Consider the following 17,589-nt stretch of genomic DNA (forward strand, 5'->3'; position numbering starts at 1 on the left):
AGGCTGATATCTTGTTACGCCCCGCTCCTCTTCTTAGCCACAACTACTATGGCTCCCTCCGCAATATCACCCCCAACCTCCTCATCAGCCTCTACCCACTCCGAAGCCAGTCAAGCCTTGAGTAACTATAAAGGCTACCACCATGTGCACTGGTATGTCGGGAACGCAAAGCAAGCCGCCTCGTTTTACGTCTCCCGAATGGGCTTCGAGCGGGTTGCGTATCGAGGACTGGAGACTGGATCTAGAGCAGTAGCTTCACATGTTATCCGAAACGGAAGCGTAACCTTTGTTCTTACTTCACCTCTGAGATACCTCGAACAGAGTATGAGGTTTTGCAAAGAAGATGAAGACTTGTTGAAGGAAATCCATGCGCATCAAGAGCGGCATGGCGATGCTGTTAAGGGTTTGTGGCTCTTGGACGACTAAAGTAACGCTTAGCTAATTAAGACCAGATGTTGCATTCGAAGTAGACTCCGTAGACGCAGTATACGGCCAGGCAGTCCATAACGGTGCCGAAAGCGTATCTGGGCCCCGGGTAATCGAAGACCAGTATGGGCGTGCCAAGGTCGCGACGATCAAGACATATGGTGACACGACTCATACACTAGTTGAGAAAATTGACTACCGTGGCGTGTTTCTCCCCGGATACCGACCAGAGTCTGCTGCGAAAGACCCTCTATCTCGTTTCCTTCCGCAGGTCCAACTCGAAGCCATTGATCACTGTGTGGGAAACCAAGATTGGGATGAGATGGAAAACGTATGCGATTATTACGAGAATGTTCTCGGCTTCCACCGGTTCTGGTCCGTTGATGACAAAGACATTTGCACGTAAGTTCCCCGTTTACCCTTTGCTTGAGTTGAAAGACAACACCTAACAGATTCATTAGGGAATACTCGGCCTTGAAATCAATCGTGATGTCTTCTCCCAACGACGTCGTAAAGATGCCCATCAATGAGCCGGCAAAAGGCAAGAAGCAGTCTCAAATCGAAGAATACGTTGATTTCTATGGCGGCGCCGGTGTACAGCATATTGCGCTTCGAACTTCCGACATCATCCGCGACATTACGAATCTTAAGGCTCGCGGTGTTGAATTTATAAAAGTCCCCGAGACCTACTACGATGCGATGAAGTTGCGTCTGAAGCGCCAGGGTATGGTACTGAATGAGGACTTCGAGACATTGAAGAGCTTGGATATCTTGATCGATTTTGACGAAGGAGGCTATTTGTTGCAGCTATTCACGAAACATTTGATGGATCGCCCGACAGTCTTCATCGAGATTATCCAGCGGAACAACTTCTCCGGGTTCGGAGCCGGAAACTTCAAATCACTCTTCGAAGCAATCGAGCGTGAGCAAGAGGCTCGGGGTAATCTCGTGTAGCACAAAGGGATGGATAATTCTTATGGTCTGTACGAGGGATAGCGGGGTAATCTTGGCTATGGCGGCGTTAACAGTTGTAAACCGGCTGGATGATCGATATTTCAGCGGACTTTGCTTGCCGGTGGACCAAAACTGAAATCGCATGTCGTCAAAATTGATCGACGCATATCATAGGAGCGCTTGTTCCGATGCTTGTAGGTAGTTTATTCAACGAACATATTGTAATCATGACACAGGAAGATTCCAGATGAAATCCAAACTCCCATCGTCCAGGCCCTGAAACGTTTGTACCCCGCTCAGCCCAAATGGCGCCATTGACGGGTCAAAAGGCAGAGCAAGCCAATCATCTGCAGACATCATTCCAGAAACGTCCTCGGCCAAGGCCGCTATACCAGAGCCACCAGCATTCTGATTGTTGAGAAATTCCATACCGCTAGATGCAGTTCGATCTACTGAAGCTGATCTTGTGGGTAATCTTGGCGGTCGTGAGGAGATGATGAAACTTCCACGAAGGCGGGCAACATGCAATTCCAGCAGGGTGGCGTAGCGGGAAGCCAGATGCATATCATCCAGGGTACTTGATCTCAGTGCGTATATGGCCCGGTCGAGAATGTCAAGGGAGGTTTGCAGCTTCGTGTTGCGCACTCCGAGGCTGAGCCCTTTGATCAGGTAAATTGAAGAAGTTGTTATACGGAGGAAGATGCGGACAGGAGAATACCGAAGTGCACCGGATTCAGCAAGTTGGCTGACTTTCTGGAGAATCTGGCAGCTTCCATCGACTACTTCTTGGATGAAATCGTAGTCAATGGGCTCAATGATCATTGGTGCAGTCTCATCCTGGAGACCCTCGGCGTCGGTTTCAGCCAGCGTCCGTTCCACGACAGCTTGCATTCCCAGGGAATTAGTGTAGATTCGGACATATTGATATTCGATAGAAAGCATGTCCTGTAAACCTGGTTCAAGTTCTGTATTCCAGTAAGCCCCATTGAAGAAGATTGATGGATATATACCTACTACGAGGATCAAGATGCCTTTCCCGCCACTGGTTGAGGAGCGGTTGAAAATGTTCTAGTAATCCGATATATCGGCCACTCCTTAATATCTGACGTGTAAACGATGCGGACGGAAAGAGCATGTCAGACACAGATTTAATTAGTTTTGTTAGCTCAATCCAGGCACTCATAAATGATTGCCATTGCTCTGCCGCTCTTGTAAATGAGGTGGATGGAATCCTCGCCATTAAAGCGTGGTTTAAACTCTGCGGGATCATTGACGTGCAACCCAAGCGGGAGGAGAGTTGCTCAATAAAAACGTACAGCAATTTCCGAGCCCTTATGCGGCGCAACGCAAGATAATCAATGGGTATCTGAATATCCGTCTCTTGATTTTTCTCAGTCCCATTCTCCTCAAATAACCCAAGTTCGTGCGCCAGTGATAAAGCGCAGCCCATGAGCATCCACGACATACGATCCGATCTTTTTGCTGGTTCGATAACGTCTTCAAGCCAACGGCCTGAGGCGGAGTCACCTTTCAAAGAACATTCAGTTTGTTCATCGTCCGGATCGCTCGCTGCGCCAATCATAAGGTCGCAATCCCATCCATCACTCGCAGTAGGGAAATGGAGCGCCCTTGGGTGCCATTCTGATATTAATAGCAAGGCTTCAATTGAGCCAACGGTGCGCGTTCTGGCATTGGATGCCTTCTCCTGGCCAAGCATGATTCTCATAACGAAGCGCTGACAGTGCTCCCAAAGTCGATCGTGGATGAAGTATCCCCGCGAGGCCCCACCAACCCCAGGAAGGACGTTGTACCTGGATGAAATCATCAAGATTGTAGAGCAAAGAAAAGGCTCTGCCGAAATAAGAAGGCTGTGGTTCGAGTGATTTGAGTAGAAGTCGGACAGGATAGGAGAAAGGGGAGAGAGATTTTTGAAGAACAGATCAACATATGTGACAGCTTCCTCTGCCGAAAACCACCCCATCTGGACAAAGCGGCAGGAATTCCAAACTTTGAGAACATCGCGCGAGGCTTTCGACATCCGAGCGGGATGTGCCATGAACGGAGATGTTACGTTTGGAATGGTGGATCGTGGCGTCTCATAGAGTTCACCATCCGCAACTGCCTGAACATTGGTTGCTCCACCCTCTGCTTGCCTTGAGATTTCCTGAGAGTCGATAACATCTTTATGATGTGCTGCCTCGAATAGAAGGTTAAGAGCATCGTTTCCGCTCGAGACTACAGTACGCATCACTGAACTTGCAAGTCCTGCCGGTTGAGTGGTTGTGGATAGCCTCCGTATTCGACGCTCCGGAGAGGTCCCATATTCATGTGCGCTAGCCGGAATGAAGCCATTAGCCGGGAGACGGTTAATGTTTGGGCTTGCTTGTGCAGCAGCTTCATCATTGCTTTGCTGATCAACTAGATCCGAGATCATGTCCTTCTTTCGTTTGGTCCAAGATCGCTCTGAATGAAAGAGACACTCCCTCATCTCTCTCCGGCACCGTTGGCACGGTGGGCCAGGGTTACCACCATTATTGCTGAGAATGCACCTTGCTTTCCTTTGGCGACAATTGATGCAAGCCTTATACGCTCGCTGGAAATCTTCGGGGCCACGTTTCCGCCCACCGGCACTAGCATTTTGAGACGACTGTAGAGGCGTCTCCTGAACCTCGCTCGACATGACTAGCGTTGCGGCAGAAAAGTGGAGTATGAGGACTGAATGGAAAGCGAAGGAAATGGGAAAGCGATGGGGAGCGGAGGTGAAAGGAAAACTTCGGCTTTCGGCGGCAAGTGGATATGCTTAGTCAGCCAAAGGATGCTTTACAAAAGATTAACCGTTTTTGGGCAATTATTCATTCGTGATGATTTAGGGAAGCCAAGGAGGTACCTATAAAGGCCCAGCCAGGAGGTCTGTACTGAGTGTCCAAATTTTGGGGACCTCTCACAAGCCAGCGAGAAATCTATAACGAATCACTCTCTAAAAGATTCTTTTGCTTGTAGTGCCTTATTTTCCATGCCAGGCGAGGAAGGGTAGTTGGATCTGTAATTATCAAGGCTCATATGGGCCTGATGCTAGTCTCCCACTAAGAATTTCCGCTTCCCCGTCTTCCCTCACAAGAAAAACGTCTTCATGGCGGATACCGAAGCGACCTTCGAGATAAATTCCTAGAACAGCTATAAGCACCTGAAACACTGAGAGAATCATAGTTACATACCTGGCTCAGCGGTGAAAGTCATGCCAGCACGAAGCATTATATGATTTCGTTGATGTAGGTATGGAGATTCGTGAGCTATCTAGCGTCAAAATGTCAATCTTCGATCAAAGCAGGTTTATGTTTACCTTTGATCCCAATGCCGTGTCCAACCCGATGTTTCATGCTTCCGTACGCAGCTTCTGCAATGATATTTCTTGCGGTCATGTCTACATCCGCTGCTGTGTTATTTGGCGTAAACATTTTGGCAGATTCCGCTTGGGCCTTCTTGACAAGGTGCCAGACTCTGATCTTTTCCTCATGAAGAGAGGAGCTTCGTCCTACTAGCGCAGTCGACGAAAGGCCCCTATGCCAAATGAAACGCAAGGTAGAAGTGAGAACAGATAGAGCAAACGGCTTTTGCGGAGGCATAAAGAAGGAGCGGCAAATGTCAGAGGAGTATCCAAGAAAATGCGCACCCACGTCAATGAGAATCATGGTTTCTTCCTTTAAGGTTTTATTTCCAGTAACAAAGCCTCCATGAGGAAGCGCGGCATTCTCCTCGAATAGTACAAGGTCAAAAAAGGGCGTAAACCCAGCCGAAAGAAGTGTGTTGTCGAGAATCTTCATGACCTGATTCTCTGTGAGGTCAGGTACTAGACAGCTTCTGACTGCTCTAAGAGCCTCCACGGTACCAGTGTTAACTGCTCTCAGCAGCTCTACTTCCGCAGGACTTTTTATCTGCCTTATCGCCTCAATGTCTGGATTCAATCCGATGGTATCAAAGCCATTTTCCGATAACCCTTGAACCAAAAACTCTCTCATCTCTTCATCTACCATAACCGTTATCGAGTTCTTCTGGCCGAATAAGCTTTCTCTCAGCGTTTTGTACGGATTCCAATGCTCTTCCCACGTTATGATATTCAGATCTTTCTCGGAAGGTATCCCGAGCATCCGCACCCTCCCCTCCTCGAACTTCGGGCTCAAAAATGAGGTTTTCGCTCGTATTTCACCATTACTTTTATTCGCCACTGGCTCCACTACCATCAGAAAAGGTCTTTCCTCAGGTTCCCAAGGTTCCCAGTCTACCTGCGAGATGTTGGCATAATACTGAAATGTATAACCAGGCTCGAGCACGAAACAATCCACGCCTGCAGTGGCAAGCGCCTTCGCCAAACTGTCACGGCGGTAGATGAATTCCTCTGCGGCGATGGGATACGCGTTATCAAGGAAGGAGAGGTTTCGGTGGAGTGTTCTGATAGAGCATTGTTCGACACGTCCAACAAGCCCACTAGCAGAGTTACCATATAAATACCAAGTCTATTACCAAAATGTCAGCAGTTACTTCGAGGTAAACCTGATTCGGGTTTGCAAACTGTGAGAACTGCATAACATAGTAATGAAGGAACCAGTAAAGCGGTAAGGGACAGACGCCGCCAAATTGAGGGTCTGAGCAGGAAGGGTCCCATCGAACATTTCGTAAACTGCTCATTGCGTGTTCCGTGCCCTCTTGGATCCATTGTAGCGCATTTCATACCCCAGATGTGCTCGGCAGTCAGTGGCCTGAACCACTTCGGCATAAGCAAGGAAAGTCAAGCTATCGTCAATTGATTTGTAGGTCAAGTAGAAAATCGCCAGGACAAAACAACTCAAGCAGTTGTGAAAATTGAGTATTTAAATAGTGAGGGCCTAAGGATGCAGCACGTTCTGCAGCATTTAGTTGGGCCATCAAAGAGTGAGTATGACAGTTCAGCTTTAGCGCACAGACCACTTCCACGACGCCATCACGCGAAGATCGTTGCGACATTTCGTTCTCGTGTAGTCCTCGTAGCTACCCTGCTGTTTCATTTAGGATCAAATTCATAGTACCATGTCCTTAATTAGCACATAAACTATAACTTTTTCCCTTCCCCTGGTAGGGTTCTGCGATAGTTGGACTGTGCGCGAACACCAGAACCAAAAGTCGCGTATTCACGGAATCTTGATCCTATTGATTCTATTGGCTGGCTCTTATCGATAATCGTAGGACCCGTTTTACCAGGGAAAGGGATATTCTACAGAAAGGGCATATTTGTAAAATCCGCGCAGGTTGATCGGCGCGCACTTTACAACGAGATGGTGTAAAAGACGGGAACACTCCGATGAGGATTCGACAGGGATGTCATGCACCTTGCTGAAAGCGAGTCTGCTGGGGAAGAGGCGAGGCACATTGTCACGTACCTACTTGATAACCAATCGTTCATCCACCACGTGCATTTTGCGAATTACATCGCATGGTATTGGCTCAAATCCTCCGCAGAAGAATTCTCATATATGCTACACACAACCAAGAATACCAGGATCCCAACTAAGAAGCGGCGTTGTACATTCAAACTCGGAACCCAGCGCATATGCTACTGGAAAATATACATATACTCGATTCTACGAGCTGCGATCCCACCCAAAAACTCCCCGAGACCTATCCATCCAAACCAAAAGTATAGTCCATCTCCGGAGGACGTCAGACCAGATAATGCAAACCCAAACGCCACTTGATGCCAGCCCTCTTTTCTTTTATGTTACCAGTTCTCTATATGCTGAGTCTATCCAAGCTCAGCCGGTCAATGCTTCTATGCCTCTTCACCATCCCTAGCTTGTAAAACTTTTCCTCGCCTGCTGCCGTCCTCCCACCGATGTACCACTTCTCTGCACCCATAACCTCCCGGAACCCTTCTGACGAGCTGTCGGAGCCCCGTCTGTCCCTACTTGAAGCTCTGGGTATCGGAAATCCTGCTGCTGTGGGAGATGTCGATCGATGGTATGGTGGAGCATGCTGCCGTGTGGGCTGAAACTGGCCAGCTGCTTGAACTGCGGATGCAGTCGCGCCGGGAGAGCTGTGCCCAGTCTTTGTGGTGATTGTTCGCGTTGTCGTGGATGAAGCATTTACAGTTGTGGTGGTAGCTGCTGATGCTGACGCAGCCGTATTATGCGCATAGGTGGTGTGGTTATTGGCTGCAGTCGAAGGCTGTGAGGTGGCAGCTTTCTGTATGGCAGAATGGGCGCGAAAGGCCGCAAGGAAGTTCGAAAGAAAAGGTCGGTTGGTGGTCATAGTGGTGATGTCGGGCTGTGGTTTTGAAGTTCGGTACGCCCGATGTTCGGGTATCAAAGATACTCGTGTTACGTCGCGGCTGATTCGAAACGTCCTTCAAGGGATGTTTATTCTGTCCACTCGCACTCGGTATCGAGGCCCAGTGGTTATCGGTGTGCCCAAATCATGTATGGCGAAAGAAGTTCGATGGTGGAGGAGCTAAGGTCTCAAAGAGACTGTTGCAAGTAATGTAAGTTATGCGAGACTAGTTCGTGTTCCAGTGAAAGCGATCAGACGGTAATGTGTGCGGTACGGCTCTCCAAGTATTATTGCGGTGTTAGCAAGGGGCTACGGGGTGGTTATAAAGTTGGCGGAGAAGCGTGGGTGTCGGTGAGAGCTCGTTTGCCCAGGTGAGAGGAAGAAATCGGAAGCAGGGGCGTGCCTGAGTTTTCCAGAACGCTGGGGCCTGTGCCGAGACGTCCCAGACCGAGGAGACGGGCAAAAGGACAAGGCGGCTGGAGGGAAGCCGTTTTGGCTCTGCACCAAGAACACAAAAAGTCACTGTGTCTGGGATGCGGACGGCCGTTTGATTTTGCATGCGTGCAGCCGACTATTTGAATGTGGGCGCTATGCGATAGTGGGAAGTGCTGCATAATTCTATCACAGCGAACGCATATCCCATCGCCAAACCCCTCATTTCAATGGTTTGACGATATGCGACAACAAGATTGGTAAGGCGACTCGTTCTTCTGTCAGCTGTCAAACGAGGGGAATATCCACGTTTGCACTTGGGGAAGGGCGATAAGTGTGCCGCTCCATGCAAAAAGCAAATCAACTCCAGGATCAACCCAAGCGAGATCACTATAAACTAAGATCGTAGGATCGCAAGGAAAAAAGCATCTTGGCTGCGGCGAAATAGTGCCGTCCTATAGGAAACCGCCGGCTCTCTCCGACTGGCTGATAGCCACCCATGAGCACAACACGTCCCGCATGACAACCTTTTATCTGATGGATAAAGTATTGCGCGTAAAATATCGGATATGGTTACGAACAGTTGGCTCCGAGCAGGCCGGAAATCTGGGGTCTAGTTGGTGACACATCGTCAAGGCCTCCAGGATGCATCAATAAGCTAAGCATGACAGAGACCCGGAAATGTGTTGAAAGATCTGCGATGACAGTGTCTGTCGCAGCGAAAACCCCTTCAACCCTCGATCAAAACTAAATACTATGTTGTGCTCATTCAATGAAACGTTGAGAGATTTTCAAAACTATCCCAGGTTCCTTGACAAGGCAAGTCAGTCACGGGCCCACTAGCATCACAACTCAAAGCGTCCATCTTCCAGCCTCGGATCCGAGAGTTGGATCCATGCTCATAATGATGAATATAGAGCGTCGAGTCCACAGGCCACTCAATGTTTATACTTTCTACTTCCTCAAGAAATTATCGAGCGATATCATAGCTGGTAGAATTCCGTAACCTAGAAAGATCTCTTTTTAAAGTGTTTAGCAAAACCCTTAGCCGATTACTGCTGAACGTATGAGCATCCGTCTCCTCTAAGTCATAATCTGTATGGCCTTGAGGTAGATAATTCTTGTTGCCTAACTTGTGAACTGAGAACTGAAAAAACTTTGCAGAAAGTACAAGATTTTAGCGATGTATAAAGCAGTATCAATGAATGCAGGTTGGGAGAAGTTGAGTTTGACGAACAATCCCGATGCGTCGATATAATTGGCCGAGCGAAAACGTCGCAACGACCGGCCTTGGAAGACTTCCCTACAACCATCATCAACCACAACCACCCGTTCGCTACACTAGTCGTCATTTCCACTGCCAAACATGGTGAGTGCAGCAGTCTCCCTACAATAGTACCAATTGGTCCTAACAGCACCTCTGCGCAGTCACAGCAGTTCACCGGCCATCGTGGCCTGCAGCCGTGGTCCGTCCGATCAAACTACCAAACCTATAGGTCTCCCTATGGCCCTAAGTACGCCCACACCCTCCAATACCTGTTCCATGGGAGTGCTGTGCTAAGAAATTTCTGCCGAACAGCTACAAGACCTCTCCACACTTCCACGGCATCAGCATCGGTCAAGCAATGAAGTTGTACGTTATCTCACCCAACTATCACGCTTCCGCAAGCCCGGCTCTTTGATCCAGTAACATGGACACCCGCACTATGTTTGGTTATACGTAAATGCCGAAATCGAAGGGCCACTGACGTTTCTTTTCAATATAGTGGCACCACGGCCGGCGCTTTCGCTGGCGTTGCCGGCATCTTTGCTCTCTTCTTCTTCGCCGAAGTCCCGCGCGTTCGCATAGACATCATGCAGAAGATACCAATTCTTGGGAACTACTTTGTAAAAGAGATCCCGCCGGAGGACAACCCGTTCTAAAGGCTAGCATTGGGAAAAGGAGACAGGTTGGAGAGTTAGTCGGGGAGGGGAAATCTCGATGGACAAGTGTATCATAGAATAGTCCGTTGTGTATAGTACGGAAGCTGTGCTGCTTTCAATAGACTTTTCTGCGTTGAGTTGCAGATGTGGTGAATAATTTCGAGACAATTCCTCGTTGGGTGTGAACAAGGCCAAAAACCTCTAGTATTTCGCTATGCTACACAGGACCTTATGCTATAGTCTGCTGCTTACGTTAGTTTATTGGTAATCTTCCCACTACTTCTGCCATCTCGTCATCCGTATAGATCCTGAAGCCCTTTGCTTTTGTGACACTCGCCAATTGCACATTCTTGGAGTCCAGCTTCTCCTCCATAACCTGCTTCAGTGTCTTTAGTACAAGCACCTCGGCCTCTGGAAGTGTGAGGGATTTGTGAAACTCATTTTGGAGTTCAGCTTGTGCGCCTTCGGAGCCTGATCCTATAGCTTTGGCATCATAGCGATAGAACGTGCCTGAGGGCTCCGCATGATACCTGTAGCATCGATTAGTATATCACCATAAACCTAGCCAGCTTCTTATTCCAGTATGACCTACAATGAAGGTCCATCCTCATCATATCCCGCGATCAGCAGCGCCACGCCAAAGGGTCTGCTCATGATACTCTCTTCGCCCTCTGCACCCTCTCCAAACCTCAACGCCAGATCACATATCGCCTGTGTGCAACTCTCCACTCTCAACGGCTCATTATAATGGAAGGCGTGGTTCTGCGACTCTACGCGCGCATGTTCGATCATAGAACGGGCGTCGGCTTGCAGTCCGGACATTGCGCACCCAATGTGACGGTCGATCTCGACTATCTTCTCGACGGACGAGGTTTCGAGGAGGGTAGAGGTAACACGTTTCTCAACACCTAGGATTACGCCATCCCCGGTTGCAACCTGTGAAGAGCGGAGATAAGTTCCTGCATAAATTTCGAAGGGGCACTGATTATAGTAGTGTGGAGATTTTGGTAGGAGGAAGCTTACACCTATTGCCGTCGAACCAAGCTTGATGGCTTCGAGGGAGTATTCAACTTGAAAGAGGCGACCTTCTGGTGAGAAGGTACTAAGATTATGTTAGCTATGGCTGACTAGAGAGAAACTGAACATTTACTCACTTGATACCACGATCTGTGAAGTAGAAACGGTGAGCAAGCTTCTCCTATAGCTGGCGGTAAAGCTTACCATATTCACTCCTAGCTATGAACTAATAGAATTAGTACTTCTTCTAAGAATGTAGGGAGTCATGTTGAAATACCATGTTGGGTTGTGTACTGGACTACAGACGAGCGGATTCGTTGGTTCGTAACGTTGAGGTTGATGATGGTAGTTCTTCGTGGGATATAGCGGAGGGGGTTTCAACAGATTAATCGGCGATCTGCTGCTCGGTGAGTATGACGGTCGAAGAGGAGCGGTGTTGGCGTTGTATAGGGTAGCTTAAGCTCCAAGGCAACATGAGCCGCGTCGAAAGTGAGCGATGAATAGCTGGAGTGGTCCAAGCTTGTCGCCAAGTCTGTGAACCGACTTCTTTTACACCTCCGTAACCTACACAGCTTGATGAGATGATTTCGTAGGGTTGAGAATGCTTAGCTTTGCCTAGCCTTTCCTAGCTTTGCCAACTTGGTGTTTTGCTAATTACTTGGGGCACTTGTCATTACCCATCCAAGGAAATCATTTACTCCGAAAGGATACACTAAGCATTCGGAAGTAAGTAAAGTTATGCTCAGGAATTTAGAAGCCTCTCAAATAATTTACCGGTGTCTTGCGATTCTCGTCGGTTCGTATGTAGAGCGTTGAACATCCTACTTTAGGGTTGATTCCGTCTTACCAGCTTGGTATTGGCACGGCAAAGCCTTACTTCAACTTCAACCCTCGTGGTACAACCTTCAGCTCTCAAGCAGGTATCATACGACCAACTCGTTCAATCTTGAACTCTCGGGGTTGCTAAAGCCTTTCAGATTCTTTGATATATTCCCGTTCATTGCGCTATGGCTTACCTTACCCAAACTCCGACTCGTTCGCTACCGGGGAGAGCAGGATGGGATTTTCGGAACTGCTACTAAACCTTCTACCACAAATTTTAAAAGATTATTCAACCTCATCTCTTTCTGCATTAAGTCAGGTATGCAAGTCTCTGCAGAGACATCTAGAACAGCTCCTATATCAACACATCACTTGGACTTAGCCCGGTTCTCCAGCACGTGCCCCCTTACATCTCATACTCCGAACTCTCTTGAGTCGCCGGCAATAGCTACTCACGTTCGGTTGCTTAAACTTCGCGGTTGTGTTATCCTTCCACTGAGCGTCATCGACACTAATGGTCCCGAAAATCAAGCCGTGAACGCCCGCAATATCTCGTAAGGAGGTCATCTTGACTTTTCCCCGACTGAGATTGAGGCTGCAGAGGAAATTTTCTCTTCTACTTACCACCCATTTCCAGATATCTGGAGTACGGAGCTGAAGTGCGGAAGTGTATATGTAATTGTGGCTCTTCTTCTGTCTCGACTTCCCGGATTAGTGGAACTCGACCTTGGACTTGATTTTCTTAATCATTCTTTAGTTCATTGGCACAGTGATGAAGCACATGTTGATAAGCCCACTAAAATTTTCTGGGTTGTTTCAGAGCCTTGAAATTGTAAAGTTTAGGCTTGATGCAGAACCCTACTTACCATGGTTCCACGCTGATCCCGATTCTATCAGACCGTTATTTTATCTTCCTCGAATCAAGATTATTGATATAGTAATGCCAGAGCCGGTCATTTTGTTGACCGAGCGCAGATCACTGATCGTCGTCTACCAGACAGTATAGATTAGGGGTATCTTGGCCTTGTATATATATTCATTCTTCTTGGTAGATCAATCTACACACGAGTTCGTTCCTGACTTGGTATTTCCCGTCGGCACATTTTTACTCGGCCTCCCCTTCGTCCGCGTGTATTGGCGCTATCATCTTTAGCTCTCCGCTGCAGCCAAGTCAAAGGAAAAACTATAGAGCAACTTCTGTCAACTACTCCCAATCTCAAGGCACTAAGATACGGCTTTGAGTGCGCCGTGGGACCGTACCCTCCGAACTTTTGCTTGTCACGTTTCCTCGGTTGCGACTCACTTGGACGAGCTCTAGAAAAAGTAGAAGATAGCTTGGAAAGTTTCCATGATGATCTATTTTTATACTACTGTTTCTCTAGACGTATCTGATAGAGACAACCAATCTGAATTGTGGGGCATTCAGAGGAGACTGACAAAGTTAAAATTTATGCGGAAACTTTATCTCTCGAAATACCTCTGGCGATACTACTAGATGGTACACGAACGTGAACATTAGGCTGGAACATGTTCTCCTGAGGAGTCTCAAATATCTTTGTTTGAGAGATGACTGAAGTAATTTCTGTGCATATCCGTGGAGGGCTGCTGAGCGCCTGCCACTCGTTAGCGGCTCGCTAGATGCTCGTGCGACCCACATTCCACGCCTGGGTACTATTTCATTCAAGATTTGTGTTGATTGAAGTGGTAAACGGACACTAGAGGTGTGGAAGAACAGGGACAGCTTTGTGAACTACAGTAGCAAAAGTTTGGAGTGAAGTCATTTTGAATCAACTGGTTCGACTAGGATAGCCAAAGAATATCAACATCGAGCTTCACAGGATGCGTAATGCTCTTTTCGAAATTAAAATGGTCAGGAACACCTGCAGCTGAGGAGATTTTCGCTGTATCCCTTATCCCGTCAATTCGCGTCCAACTGTTATCGATAAGAACTCGCCAATCAATTTGAGCTGAATTCAATGCCCGTACTAAGAAATACGAAGCCTTTAATAGAGGCCAAACACTATAGTATTTTGATATAGAAGCTTAATCTTTGGAGTTGAGTCGCTCGATATGAGGTTGCTAGCACTCATCCTTTCTAAGGCATTCTGGTGGGTAATTGATCGCTTTAATCTATCCCTTCAGCTGGTACATTTCATCCTGCTGTTATCGATAAGAGCTGGCCAATAGAATCAATAGGATCGAGGCTCCGTGACCATACGCGCACTTTTGATTCTGGTGTTCGCGCACGGGCCACTTGCTCGTGGGACGCCGGCGGGATAAGGGATAATCCACGTCTTAATGCTCGGGGAGCATGAAACCATCCGCTCATATTTCCTTGCACAACCCGCTCAAATCATACAGAGTAACTCTATATATTGGCTTGCGAATGAAAAATGCATGTACCGAAATTCAAATGCTCCTTGAACGGGCACCCCTTATCACTCGACGACGGCTTCGTCTTCTCTTTGACTTACCGCCGTGTCAAATTCATCAACCGTTCACCCAACCCTTTGTCCCGAGCTAACTCACTTCCCCGTTCCCCTATGGCCTGTGGGAGATATACTGCCCCCTCTTCTGTCACCGTTGCTGCATACGTCGTGCTCACAGCGCCCTCATACTGAGTCTTCTTGAAGGGCGCCATTCCCGCAGACATGACATAACCACCTAAAGAATACGGCTATTTGATATGCTCGCTGCTCCGTCTCGTCTCCACAATACTAGGATGTGTTGCGTTTGCGAGCATGTTGGGGTGCGTTGAAGTAAGGTGGTGAGCCAGATATCTCGAGTAGAGAATTGCGGCAAGCTTGCTTCGGCCGTATTGGGCCATGGGCCCATAGCCCTTTTTCGACTCTTCAATGGACTCGGATTTGGTGTCTTTGGAAGCACTTTCGTGGGCGTTCGAAGCGAGGTTTACGATCCGGACAGTATTTCCCTGAGACGCAGTCTTCCTCAATAGCGGCAAGAGATGGCTGGTCAGCACGATATGTCCCATATGGTTTTGAGCCATACGCAGATCGACTCCCTTTTTTGCTAGTTGCTGGGTCATGACACCTCTCGCAGCATTATTGACGAGAATATCAAGCCTGTCTGTCTTATCTGCAATCTCAAATGTAACTCTTCCGTCTCGGTCCGGTCGATCAAGTCGCATTGCATCCACTCCACCTTCTTCGCAGCCACGTCACCCATCTCGGAACGTATGGCGGAGAGAGCATCACTAATGGCGTCTTCTGACTTGGAGAAAATGAAAAGCTTGGAGATATTGTGATCGAGAAGAGTATGGGTACAACTGTATCCAATGGCCTCTGAGCCACTTGTTACGACGGCAACTTTTCCGTCCAATGAGGGAACCTGCTCGAGAGAGAATTTGCCCGATTCGGGAGCAAGAAAGTGTGAGATTTTACCGCCGAGATTTTCAGTAATGGTATTTTTGAGGGTCTACATTTTAGTTTATCTAAAGCAGAAGAAATTTGTCTTGAATAACACTTAAATAACGTAGGAAAATTTATGGAGGTACCTAGCCGTTGTGAAAGAGGATGTTGACCGGACAATTCAGAATGAGAACTCTTGTTCATTGAGCTTCTATATATACAGTCAAGATTAGCTGCCAAGACGCCTCTGATCTATCTTTGATGCAGTAGTGATCGACGCCAGGCTGACAGTAGCGAAAGTAACCGCCACTCGGTCGATAGAGGAGCTGGGAAGGGTATCAGGAATGAAAAGACTATAATAAATAGATAACAGATTAGCATATTTCTGGTAATATACAATAACAATGTATACCACATCATAACACACAAGAAAGATGATACACAATATACTTCACGCGATCTCTAGGTGTTTTGGTAAATGCGAATCCACATGATGACGCGAAACCGAGCCGCGACCTGTCCATCTCCCGCTGCCAAGCCATCGCCATCACCATCAACCATCGTCCTCAAAGTTCGTGGTGAGAGCAATGGCAGGACCGCAGAATCCTGGAACTCCCCCAGACCTACCTTTAGACCCGGAGATAAAGGTATGCATGAATAGTAGATAACATGGTATGCTAAGAGCATGTCTGACGGAATAAAAAGGCAACCCTCACCCGCGCCTTCATCGTCCCAGCGCCTCCGTACGTACAATCCTCAATACCCACTCGCAACACCACTAACTTCCCCCCCAGATTCAACAAAATTGTCACCGTCCCATTCAACCGAGAAGAGCGCCTCCGCGCCATAATCAAAAACGTCGAAGCTCACAACGAAAAAGTCCGGTACGTTACCACCCCTCTCTCCCTCCCTCCCTTCTCCAGCCAACCACCAACTAACACCCACCCCCAGCGCCAACATCATATCCGCCCCGCCTCCCCCCTCCGCCAACGCTCCTCCTCCACCTCTCACCCCGTCAACCCGCCTCGCCCTCCTCGCCCGACAAGAACGCATCAACGCCTCCCTCATCACCTCGCTCTCCACGCCCTGGGACCCGGCATCCGGCTCGCCCGCCATCAAAACGACGCCGTACCGTGCCCCTCCCCCCGCACCGAGCCAGAGCCAGAGCCAGAGCCAGAGCCCCGACGGCACCGCGCGGCGCCAGCTCCCCCCGCAGGTTGTGACCGCGTACCACAAGATGCGCGCGCTGGACGCGTACGACGCGCACGCCGAGAAGGGCCTCGAGTACTACCGACGCGCGCTGGAGCGGCGCGGCAGCGTGCCGGGGGTTGGCGCCGCGGCGGGAGGAGCAGCTGGTGGCGGCGGGAGGAGGGCTTCGGATTCTGGGGGAGGGGGGGCAAGGGGGGACGTATGATGCGGCGAGGGATCCGAGGTTGAGGCGGGGGGGGGGATGGGGGGGGGGGGGGTGGTGCCGCCGGCGGTGGTGGGGCAGGGGCAGGGGCAAGGGGGGACGTATGATGCGGCGAGGGATCCGAGGTTGAGGCGGTGAACGGGGTTAGGGGTTTGGGGGTTCGAGGTTTGGTGGGCTTGGGAAAGGTGTGAAGATGCTGTGGTGGAGGGCAGGGAAGTGCATGGGACGTCTGAGGCTGAGGCTGGTTTATGATGCTTTGATGAGCATATATGTTTGATGATACCCAGCTACTAGTTTAATTCATAATAGAAAGTAAGCGTGCCCTTTTGTGACTCGAATAGCTAATCAGGCTCATCAGATGGAATGATTTGTCACGATGAGACGTGAGCACGGTGGTGGGAACGAGGCCCCATAGAGTGGGGGTCGTCGCGCAGGGCGAATCTATGCTCATACCATGGTCGTCCAAGTCGTAAAATCGGGCAGAGCTCTGGTGGTGGGGTTTTAGCTACCCGATTTAGTTGAATGTTATATTAAGTCGGTTAAACAAGGTCTATATCATTAGAAGTGCAATTGAAAGGCATGGATGATAGTATCGTACTGATTAAATCAATATAAGCTATACGCGTACTTCTGATTATGGTGTTCCGCACGGACCACATATTCGACAGTGATTCCGGTGGTTTCGCACAAATGTAGTTAGTCAGATAGCGGACCGATTGAAAATCCGCACCAACGGAATCACGTCTGAGCCTGCTGAGGTAATACCTTCCCTCGGAGGTTTTTTGTACCTAACTTAACGGCACTCGTCTGCATGGACTCAGCTAGAGGACGGCATCAGACGTTAATCAAGAAATGATAATAATATATAATATTATAATCCTTAATAACGCAATATATAACTAAATAAAAATTAATCTTAACTTTAGGCGATTATAAGCT

The 17,589-nt window shown here is 48.6% G+C and overlaps 9 protein-coding genes across 9 annotated transcripts; 3 read left to right on the plus strand and 6 right to left on the minus strand.

Moving 5' to 3' along the window:
• Positions 1–48: 48 nt before the first annotated feature.
• Positions 49–1,380, plus strand: K441DRAFT_555620 (4-hydroxyphenylpyruvate dioxygenase; the record flags this gene model as incomplete). Its single annotated transcript, XM_067643290.1, has 3 exons — positions 49–403; positions 453–828; positions 888–1,380. The coding sequence occupies 3 exons, from the start codon at positions 49–51 to the stop codon at positions 1,378–1,380; spliced, it is 1,224 nt and encodes a 407-aa protein (XP_067504987.1).
• Positions 1,381–1,605: 225 nt separating this feature from the next.
• Positions 1,606–4,060, minus strand: K441DRAFT_676416 (uncharacterized protein; the record flags this gene model as incomplete). Its single annotated transcript, XM_067650951.1, has 2 exons — positions 1,606–2,345; positions 2,395–4,060. The coding sequence occupies 2 exons, from the start codon at positions 4,058–4,060 to the stop codon at positions 1,606–1,608; spliced, it is 2,406 nt and encodes an 801-aa protein (XP_067504988.1).
• A 184-nt stretch (positions 4,061–4,244) lies between these two features.
• K441DRAFT_66585 (metallopeptidase family M24) lies at positions 4,245–6,164 on the minus strand. Its single transcript, XM_067649559.1, has 4 exons — positions 5,965–6,164; positions 4,721–5,891; positions 4,596–4,670; positions 4,245–4,545 (listed from the first exon to the last, which is right to left on the minus strand). The coding sequence occupies exons 1-4, from the start codon at positions 6,061–6,063 to the stop codon at positions 4,430–4,432; spliced, it is 1,461 nt and encodes a 486-aa protein (XP_067504989.1). The 5' UTR covers positions 6,064–6,164; the 3' UTR covers positions 4,245–4,429.
• A 976-nt stretch (positions 6,165–7,140) lies between these two features.
• On the minus strand, positions 7,141–7,659 carry K441DRAFT_555610 (uncharacterized protein; the record flags this gene model as incomplete). Its single annotated transcript, XM_067643289.1, has 1 exon — positions 7,141–7,659. The coding sequence occupies one exon, from the start codon at positions 7,657–7,659 to the stop codon at positions 7,141–7,143; it is 519 nt and encodes a 172-aa protein (XP_067504990.1).
• A 1,661-nt stretch (positions 7,660–9,320) lies between these two features.
• On the plus strand, positions 9,321–10,196 carry K441DRAFT_658173 (uncharacterized protein). Its single transcript, XM_067648298.1, has 4 exons — positions 9,321–9,478; positions 9,538–9,623; positions 9,689–9,742; positions 9,876–10,196. Exons 1-4 carry the CDS (start codon positions 9,476–9,478, stop codon positions 10,030–10,032), a joined length of 300 nt encoding a protein of 99 aa, XP_067504991.1. The 5' UTR covers positions 9,321–9,475; the 3' UTR covers positions 10,033–10,196.
• Positions 10,197–10,285: 89 nt separating this feature from the next.
• K441DRAFT_676419 (N-terminal nucleophile aminohydrolase) lies at positions 10,286–11,329 on the minus strand (the record flags this gene model as incomplete). Its single annotated transcript, XM_067650952.1, has 6 exons — positions 10,286–10,562; positions 10,625–10,968; positions 11,056–11,134; positions 11,187–11,199; positions 11,254–11,275; positions 11,327–11,329. The coding sequence occupies 6 exons, from the start codon at positions 11,327–11,329 to the stop codon at positions 10,286–10,288; spliced, it is 738 nt and encodes a 245-aa protein (XP_067504992.1).
• A 1,564-nt stretch (positions 11,330–12,893) lies between these two features.
• K441DRAFT_716335 (uncharacterized protein) lies at positions 12,894–13,717 on the minus strand. The gene has a single exon (XM_067653976.1). The coding sequence runs from the start codon at positions 13,526–13,528 to the stop codon at positions 13,313–13,315; it is 216 nt and encodes a 71-aa protein (XP_067504993.1). The 5' UTR covers positions 13,529–13,717; the 3' UTR covers positions 12,894–13,312.
• A 497-nt stretch (positions 13,718–14,214) lies between these two features.
• Positions 14,215–15,474, minus strand: K441DRAFT_658175 (NAD(P)-binding protein). Its single transcript, XM_067648299.1, has one exon. It carries the CDS (start codon positions 15,017–15,019, stop codon positions 14,549–14,551), a length of 471 nt encoding a protein of 156 aa, XP_067504994.1. The 5' UTR covers positions 15,020–15,474; the 3' UTR covers positions 14,215–14,548.
• Positions 15,475–15,793: 319 nt separating this feature from the next.
• K441DRAFT_695478 (uncharacterized protein) lies at positions 15,794–16,653 on the plus strand (the record flags this gene model as incomplete). The annotated part of the gene is made up of 4 exons (XM_067652817.1): positions 15,794–15,886; positions 15,945–15,982; positions 16,034–16,123; positions 16,191–16,653. The coding sequence occupies exons 1-4, from the start codon at positions 15,827–15,829 to the stop codon at positions 16,651–16,653; spliced, it is 651 nt and encodes a 216-aa protein (XP_067504995.1). The 5' UTR covers positions 15,794–15,826.
• Positions 16,654–17,589: the final 936 nt, after the last annotated feature.

The sequence above is a fragment of the Cenococcum geophilum genome (genome assembly GCF_001692895.1).
Source record: "Cenococcum geophilum 1.58 unplaced genomic scaffold K441scaffold_16, whole genome shotgun sequence".
In the NCBI taxonomy this organism is placed as follows: domain Eukaryota; kingdom Fungi; phylum Ascomycota; class Dothideomycetes; order Gloniales; family Gloniaceae; genus Cenococcum; species Cenococcum geophilum.

Bases quoted from the DNA above. Each gene is read 5' to 3' on its own strand.
- K441DRAFT_658175 (XM_067648299.1), bottom strand. From the start codon at position 15,019: ATGCGACTTGATCGACCGGACCGAGACGGAAGAGTTACATTTGAGATT.
- K441DRAFT_658173 (XM_067648298.1), top strand. The intron at 9,624-9,688 runs GTACGCCCACAC...TCTGCCGAACAG, and splicing joins AGGTCTCCCTATGGCCCTAA to CTACAAGACCTCTCCACACT. The intron at 9,743-9,875 runs GTACGTTATCTC...TTTTCAATATAG, and splicing joins ATCGGTCAAGCAATGAAGTT to TGGCACCACGGCCGGCGCTT.
- K441DRAFT_66585 (XM_067649559.1), bottom strand. From the start codon at position 6,063: ATGAGCAGTTTACGAAATGTTCGATGGGACCCTTCCTGCTCAGACCCT. The intron at 5,892-5,964 runs GTTATGCAGTTC...TTTTGGTAATAG, and splicing joins ACTGGTTCCTTCATTACTAT to ACTTGGTATTTATATGGTAA. The intron at 4,546-4,595 runs GTATGTAACTAT...TAGCTGTTCTAG, and splicing joins GACTTTCACCGCTGAGCCAG to GAATTTATCTCGAAGGTCGC.
- K441DRAFT_716335 (XM_067653976.1), bottom strand. From the start codon at position 13,528: ATGTGGGTCGCACGAGCATCTAGCGAGCCGCTAACGAGTGGCAGGCGC.